General features: G+C 43.5%; 2 protein-coding genes across 2 annotated transcripts; both read left to right on the forward strand.

Moving 5' to 3' along the window:
* Nucleotides 1-5787: 5787 nt before the first annotated feature.
* LOC118515142 lies at nucleotides 5788-6696 on the forward strand. The gene has a single exon (XM_036061843.1). The coding sequence runs from the start codon at nucleotides 5788-5790 to the stop codon at nucleotides 6694-6696; it is 909 nt and encodes a 302-aa protein (XP_035917736.1).
* Nucleotides 6697-6986: 290 nt separating this feature from the next.
* LOC118515143 lies at nucleotides 6987-8672 on the forward strand. Its single transcript, XM_036061844.1, has 3 exons — nucleotides 6987-7700; nucleotides 7753-8152; nucleotides 8266-8672. Exons 1-3 carry the CDS (start codon nucleotides 6987-6989, stop codon nucleotides 8670-8672), a joined length of 1521 nt encoding a protein of 506 aa, XP_035917737.1.
* The last annotated feature ends 325 nt before the right edge of the window (nucleotides 8673-8997 follow it).

The following is an 8997-nucleotide window of genomic DNA, read 5'->3' on the forward strand; positions in this document are numbered from 1 at the left end:
CCATCCGCTTCACTAGCACTGCAATCGCTCAACATTGGAACACCACCTGGTACAATCTAGACCTCTCCACGAAACTCCCTAAGATCAAACACAACACAGCACCATGGGATGATCCTGATTCCAGCCGCAACCAACGAGTCCTTTCCCGCCTCCGCATCGGACACACCCGCCTGACCCATTCCTACCTCCTCGAAAAATCCAGTCCTTCACTCTGCAGCTTCTGTGGCGTTGACATCACGGTCCACCACATTCTCACCGATTGCCATGGTTACACTATACACCGAAACACCTGCCAACTAGATAGCGACCTAGCCACCATTCTCTCACCCGGCAAACATCAACAAAACCATCTAAACCGTCTAACACATCAGCAACCTTTATAGAGAAATTTAGTTTTAATCCGCAATAGTTATTTATGAGCCACACTTGTAAAAGTCCTTAGTTACAATCTAGCCATAACCACAATAGCCATGTAGTCTTCGTACCAGAAAGAGGCGAATGAAGTTTTTAAGACTCAAAACCTCTATAAATAAATGAAAAAAACTGTGTTCAAATCATCCAAACTGTCCACACGTACGTTATCACCTCGCATGAAAAAAACCACGTATCAAAATGGGTCGCAACACTCTCACTACTGAGGAGCAGCGCTCGCTTGTAAAGCGCCTATCTGCTGAGGGGAAATCGCAGCGCGAAATTGCAGCACATTGCTTTTTAAACGCGCTCCACTCTACTGCAACCAAGGTAGCAACGGGCCGGCCACGTAAAACTACCGATCGAGTGGATTCACGGATCACGCGATTGTGCAAGGCCGAGCCATTCAAGTCGGCCAGGACAATCAGGGGAAGCTGAATCTGACCGTAAGTAGCCGGACTGTTTCAGCGTCCGCTAGTTGAAAAACACCTGATTGGCCGTAGCCCCCGCAAAGTTCCGCTGCTTAAATGGTGCCACGTCCAAGCCCGTCTGAGGTTTGCCAACCCGCATTACCCTTGGGTGGGCGATGAGTGGACGAAGTGGCGCAATGTACTGTGGTCAGACGAATCCAACTTTAACTTGGTTGGTTCGGACGGCAAACGTTGAGTTCGCCGTCCAAATAAAACCGCGTTCCGACCACAGTACACTGTGAAAACCGTAAAGCACAGAGGTAGCAACATCATGGTCTGGGGTTGCTTTTCGTGGCATGGTGTTGGTTCAGTCTTCTGGATAAAAGATGCAATGGATCAACATCGCTATGTTGAGATATTGCTGTTACTTTATGGTAATGATGCGATAGTTGGAGGACGGCACACGCGCCCATTGTCAGCTTGTGCTACCGGCCGCGAGGGGGCGCGTTGCTACGGACGACATCGGCGAACGGACCCAAGCGAAGGATGACGTGGTCTGGCGTGACGATCGATAGAACGAGGAAAGGATCTTTCTTTTTGATCCTGACCAGCGGGCCAAGCGGACGAATTTTTAGTTTCGTAGAATAAAGTGTATACTAAAGAATCCACTCGCCTTTTTATTGCTGGTCAGGCGTTGCAATTCGCAACTATTGCAGGATGTGATGTTGCCTCATGCGGTGTAGGAAATGCCATTGAAATGACAATTCCAGTACGACAACGATCCAAAACACACGTCGAGGGTAGCTCGACAGTTTCTTTTGGATCAAAAAGTTGTCGTGATGGAATGGCCTGCACAATCGCCGGACCTTAATCCAATCGAGAATCTGTGGCGAATCGTGAAGTCCACGCTTGGTGCTACCGGTTGCAGGAGCAAGGAGGAGCTTTGGCAGCAGATACAGGCTGCGTGGTATGCGATACCGAAGGAAACCTACCAAACGTTGGTAGAATCAATGCCTCGAAGGGTTAGGGATGTTCTAAGGAACAATGGACATGCGACAAAATATTGATGTATGCAATGTTAAATGAATTACTTCAATATATAGTTTTCAAAATTATTTAACTACATAATTTCAGCACTGGTCTTATTATTTTGACAAACAGCATATGGCCAAATTTTCATTACAAAGCTTCAAAACTAAACCAATCTTTCACAAAGATTTTTTTATACATCGACAAATATTAGTCAGGTGTCAAGTAAGTGTTTTAAAAGTTAACTGCACTCATTTGATGAGAAAAATCACTGTTACATCAAAATATGTTCAACGAAACATTATGGTCCTATTCCTTTGTCCGGCACTGTATATATATAGTTATAGGATGGGACCTCGCCATATAAACACGCGCACGCACAAGTGCATTACTCACGCACACAACAAGGGAGGTCACATGCGTGCTGCCAACCAACAGCGTTCCTATTTCACGTTCCGGCTTTCGAGGTGTTCACTTGTACTACAATAAAACACAACACATAAGTATTCATCTTGTAATTGGCGCAGCCGTACGGAATTACGGTTTTAGGTGTTTTTTTTTTAAGTGGCAGTGGCTGATTAATAAAAGCTACAACAGGAATCCGCCTAAGGCATCCGCGGCACGTAGGTTTATCCGTCGTGTGAGTTGAGGATCCACCCGCCTACTATAATACCACGTGAGTATCTGGTACCCGCTTCCATCACGACGTTTTACCGTAAAAGAGATCGTTTTTTATCAACGTCTCTAAATTGTTTTATTCGCGTTTCAATTGAAAAAAAGAGAAACATGTGAATTTGTTTTAGTGCTTTTGTTCTGTGAATGAGGCAAGCTAGAGAAAACCACGTGGATTCTGATGAAAGCGATTCTATTTCATCCTCATCAAACTCAAACCACGAGTAAGTGTGCACTTCAACCGCAGCTACAGGGGAACTATCTCTTAATAGTCTCTCGATAAAGAGTAACGAGATGGAACAAACCATTTTAGAGCAACTATCCGTAATGCAAATTGCTATGCAGGATTTAATGCAACGGCAAATCTCTTTTAGAAACATCACTAATAAAACACATGCGGAGGATCAGTTAGATAGGCCATAGAACCCCTGTGCAGCTACCCGAAAGAACCATTTTTTCTGTAATACCGTACCCTGTGAAAGAGCTACCATGCTTCAATGGTAATAAAAACAACTTTCGGCATGGATCGCCAAAGTTGCCAAAGTTTGCCAGGAAGGAAATTCCCATGAGTTTCGAAAAAATAAAGAGAATTTTGATTGACGCTTTTGGAGATCGACAGGATATTTACACATACAAATGCCAACTTTGGCAATGGAAATTAACTAAAAACGTGTCAATCTACAAATATTATAACGTGCATAAGGAAATAGTTGAAAAAATTAAAATATTGCAAAACAAAATCAAAAGTATTGTGATAATTGGGATATAATTAGCTCTTTTATTGAAGAAGATTCATTAGCAGCATTCATGACAGGCCTTCAGGAGGATTATTTTGGACATGTGCATGCAGCACGCCCGAAAGATGTTCACGACGCGTACACATTTTTGTGTAAGCTGAAGAATAAACGAGATTTTGATGGGATCGTCCAACCCAATTGTAATAAGTTTAATTCGGATAAAAAAAACCGATCGTATCCTGAACGCTTCATATAACGCACGATCGTATGCTGGCAATTACAAACCAACCACATTCAAAACGAAGCAAAGGATAATCACGTACCCATGGACTAGAGATGGGCAGATCCGACCATTTGCCGGATCGAATCTACCCGGAGCCCTCCGCCGCCGGAGTCGAGCCCGGATCATGATTCCACGCTCCGGTTTTTTTTTATCTGGGAGGGGGGGGGGGGTAACGGTAAGGTAACGCATTAACAAAGCAAGGTATTGCTTGCATTACCAAAGCCGAAAAATCATTATCAGCCCATGTTTTCACCTCTTCACAATAAATCAATAAAAACTTATGTATAAAAAATCAATTTGAGAATCAAGAAAAAAATCAGCATCAAAACAAACTCCAGACTCGTTTTTGATTCCGGACTCGTTTTGATTCCGGATTCATTTTGATTCCGGACTCATTTTGATTCCAGACTCGTTTTTTATTCCGCGCACCGGATTCCCGTTCTGCTACAAATGTATGTGTCGTGCACACTGTTTTTCTGGGGGGGGACGGGGGGTTTCACTGGGGGGACGGGGTTTTTTTTCTTCTTTTTTACTTTCGCTTACTGTGTTTCTTTTTCATTTCGCAGCGGCTGCTTGCTCAAATTTGGTAAATTAGTTTGGGTATATAAACTCACACCTTCAAATGATTTTAAGTCCATTCCATTTTATTGCTCATGCATATGCTTTCTATTCACTCGTTTAATATGTTTCCGACTCCTATTGATGACGCTCGATTCTCGATTCCGGAAAAAAATTGAAATAAAATAAATTGTTTTTAGGTTTAAGAGACTTTATTCATTTTGACACAAATTCCATATTATCATTCAAAGGATGATATAAATTTAATATTAACATGAATATGAATTTTACATTCATATCAGGAAACATTGCAAACGAGAAATAAAAGCTAAATTCTAACAGTCCGGTGCTAAAGATGCTTTAAAAAAGAACAATAACAAAGCGGCGCTATAAAAAAAGAAGAAGACTGGGAGAAAACTGCTCATATCTCATTAAAACAAATCGGCACAGGTTAAGAATTTAAAATGTACAGGTTAAAGTTTCATGATCAAAATCATTTAAAGGTTTATGCACCCAAACAAATTTACCACGGCCAGACTATCCTGTAAAACAATTTGTAACGAATTTACTGCAAAGCGGTGTGTGCATGTCTGTGTTGGTGCGCTATTACAAAATAGAAGAAAAAATTGTAACGTTTACCGAGCAAGAATAGAAAAAGAAGATGCGCAAAACCAACGACGAGTAAGCAGCCGCTATTAAAGGAAAAAGAAACACAGAAAGCGAAAGTAAAAAAGAAGAGGAAATCTTCGTCGCCTCCAAAATTCTACCCGTAAATTATACCACCAAGCAACCGGATGGCAAGGACAAACAAGAAAGGAGATAACGCAGAACAGTGTGTACAGCATACATTTGCAGCAGAAAAGGAATCCTGAGCGCGGAATCAAAAACGAGTTCGGAACCAAAATGAGCCCGGAATCAAAACGAGTCCGGAACCAAAACGACTCCGGAATCAAAATGATTCCGGAATCAAACGATCCCGGAACCAAAACGATTCCGGAATCAAAACGATTCCGGAACTGGTTGGAATCGTTCTTTCGGATCGGATCGGACTCATTTATATGCTAGATCGGATCGGAATCGTAATTCCGAACCGGAGCGCCCATCCCTACCATGGACACAAGTACAACACGTTCCAAATTAACCCTTAATAGATCAACAAACAATCACGAATGTTTTGAAAACAATACAAATTCAAATGATGATGAATTTTTTTTGTTTCTTCGGAAACTTGCTACCCGGAAAAACAAAAAATAAACACAATTTCCTTCTATACATCAAAGTAATAGATAAATTGAACAATCAAACGTTGAATATTCTTATTGATTCTGTTTGTTTCTGTATTTCAGTGGTGTAGGTGAGAGGGTATTTTGTGTGAATGTATGGGTGTTGGTGGCGCCGCGGTGCGCGGACTCGGACTGAAGCGTCAGTCGGTATCAAGAGCTACTAAAAAAAGCACGCACCAAAGTCGAAGCTAACCGTGTTACTTAAATTGAGTAAAATAAAAAACATATCACAACGTAGGGACTCAAAGGCAACAGTCACGGGACGAAACATTGGTGCGTAGTGACCAGGATTTTGTTAAATCCACGGGATTTTGGTAAATCCTACGGTTTTTGGAAAAACCGCAAGTGTCGTGTTAGCGTACGATTGCTTTGCTAGTGTGTGTGCGCGAGTTTCTTGTGTCAACATGTCCAAGCAGGATAAATTGCACAGCAAGGAGCTTCGTCGGAAGCAGTACTTGGACTCCATACAACGCGCGTGTGACTTTATTAAAAGCTATTCTGTAGAATGTGAAAATCAGGTTGCAACGCGTTTAGATCGCCTCGAAAAGATTTGGGAAAGTTTCGAGCGGGTAGACGACATAGACGATATGGACCTTTCTGCGGAAGACTGCCTAACGAATCAACGGATCAGGGCGGAGACAGAGGAGTTGTATCTTTATGCTAAGGCAAAGCTACAAGATATGCTGCCTAAAGAGTCGAAACCTGTTGCTGCTAGCATTCAATCGTCTTCGTCGAGAGTGAAGCTGCTGAGAATCACACTACCTGAATTCAGCGGAAACTTTGATGAGTGGCTTACGTTTCACGACACATTTGTGTCACTAATACATTCATCGAAAGAGATGTCGCCGATTGAAAAGTTTCACTATCTTCGTGCGTCGCTAAAGGGAGAAGCAGCGAATCTCATCCAAGCAATTACGGTGACGAATGCAAACTATGAATTTGCTTGGCAAACGATCGTAAAGCGTTACTCCAACAAAATAATACTGCGTAAAAAGCATATACGAGCACTCATATCGCTTCCAAAGATGAAGGACACCGGAGCAGTACCACTTAACCGCTTAATTGACGATTTTCGAAGGCATGTGCAAATACTGCAGCAGTTCGAGCAACCTATCAAATCGTTCAGCTCAATTCTCATTGAGTTGATGGCGGATAAGCTGGACGAAGAATCTCTGCGTGTGTGGGAAGAATCCCAAGCCGATAATGATCCGTCATTTACTGAAATGATGGAGTTTTTGGAGAAACGTGTGCGTGTGTTAGAAACGTTGGCGATCGAAAAAGTGTGTGAAAGAAGCAAGCGAAAACAAAAGTAGTGATAAACGCGGCCACTACAAACACGAAAATCGTGCCAGTGTGCGTTATGTGCAAGAGGAAAGGACACGGCATAGCGTCATGCAGTGTATTCAGGAATATCAACGTACACGATCGGTTAAAAGTGATCAGTGAGGAAAAGCTTTGCAGAAATTGCTTGAGCAGTGGACATTTGGCTCATATGTGCTCCTCCAAATACAATTGTCAGCAGTGTTCTCAGCGCCACCATACCTTACTTCATGTGAATAGTAAAAACAACGATGTATTAGTTGCTGAAGCAACCACCTCTACCATGGCGTTGGCATCGTCGAAGAAATCAATGCATGCGTTACTCTCTACAGTGGTATTAGTGGTCGTTGATGTGAATGGAAAGGAGCATTTAGCACGAGCATTGCTCGACACCGGCTCGCAACCGAACGCGATCACTGAGCATCTCTGTCAGATGCTACAACTACCACGAAGGCATGCAAGTATTTCGATCAATGGAGTGAACAGCACTACTACTAGTGTGAAACATGCTGTAACCACGGAAGTTCGATCTCGGGTTTACAACTACAGCCAAACCATGGAATTTCTTGTGTTGAAGAAAGTGACGGAGAATATCCCTAGCGCGTCGTTCTCCACCTCTGCTGTAGGTGTTCCATCGGGTTATGTTTTGGCTGATCCAGATTTCGGAACAGCACGTCGCGTGGATATGATCATAGGTACAGCATATTTTTACAAACTATTGCGTGGTGGACAAGTGCATTTGCGTGGGCAGGCGATATTACTGGTTGATACGGTATTTGGCTGGATTGTAACTGGAGAAGCGCCGGCCTTTCCTGAATCACGAGTGGAAAAGGCGTTTAGTTTCCACATAATGGAGTCAACAGACAAGGTTCAGGAGCAACTTGAGCTGTTCTGGAAGGTTGAGGAGCTTGCTGTATCGAACTTGTCTCCTAACGAGCAACAGTGCGAGCAATACTTCAAGGAAACGACAAGCAGAGACTCTACCGGAATGTACATCGTTCGAATGCCGAAACACCACGATTTTTGCTCAAATGCTTGGTGATTCAAAGGCTGCAGCGCAGAAACGTTTCCGGTTGCTGGAAACGAGATTGTCTAAGGACACACATCTGAAGCAGCAGTATGACGACTTCATGAGAGAGTACGTGTTGTTGGGTCATATGTTTCCAGTGCATATAGAACCTGACTGTTTATCAGCAGCGCATTACCTTCCGCATCATCCCGTCGTCAAGGAAGCTAGCACAACGACCAAAGTGCGTGTGGTGTTCGACGGATCGGCGAAGACGACTACAGGCAATTCTTTGAACGACGTGTTGCTTGTTGGACCAGTTGTGCAGGATGAGCTGTTGACCCTCGTAGTGCGGTTTCGCAAGTATGAGGTTGCTGTAATTGCTGACATCGAGAAGATGTATCGCCAAGTGAGTGTGCATCCTGAAGATAGACGTTTGCAGTGTATTTTTTGGCGATTTAAGGATACAGAACCAATACAAACTTTCGAACTGGCTACCGTGACCTACGGACTAGCTCCGTCTTCCTTCCTTGCAACGCGGACACTTCTCCAATAGCTGAGGATGAAGGAGCTCCATTTCCATTGGCATCTGAAGCTGTGAAGAAGAACCTTTACGTAGATGACCTGATCTCTGGCGCAGAAAACATCGAGCAAGTTGTACAACTGCGAGAAGAGCTGACCTGTCTGATGGAGAAGGGTGGTTTTCGTTTTCGGAAGTGGTGTTCGAACAAGATAGGTGTGCTTGATGGTTTGTCTCCTGATTTGCTCGGTATGAAATCTTCGCACGAATTCTATGCTGGTGAAAGCGTCAAAACACTTGGCATATCTTGGGAACCGCCGAGTGATACATTCAGATTCACAATATCGCTTTCTGTTAGCCGACCTTACACGAAGCGTTCCGTTCTTTCTTCCATCGCTCAGCTGTACGATCCGCTTGGATTGATATCCCCCGTCATTGTATAAGCAAAAATCCTGATGCAGGAACTTTGGGCTCATAATCTTAGTTGGGATGAGGAATTGCCGCGGCATTTAAACAGCAAGTGGGAAGGGTTTTGTTAAGGCCTTCCCTACCTAACTCATCTTCGAATCCCTAGATTTGCGTTGACGCCCAACCATTGCTACATAGAGCTGCATTGTTTCGCTGATGCCTCGGAAGCGGTATATGGTGCATGTGCCTATTTGAGATCTCAAAGCAAAGATGGCACCACCCAGATAACGTTGCTAGCGTCTAAATCTCGAGTAGCTCCGCTTAAGCCACTTACCATCCCTAGGTTGGAGCTCTGCGCAG

Source organism: Anopheles stephensi, assembly GCF_013141755.1.
Source record: "Anopheles stephensi strain Indian chromosome Y unlocalized genomic scaffold, UCI_ANSTEP_V1.0 chrY14, whole genome shotgun sequence".
In the NCBI taxonomy this organism is placed as follows: Eukaryota; Metazoa; Arthropoda; class Insecta; order Diptera; family Culicidae; genus Anopheles; species Anopheles stephensi.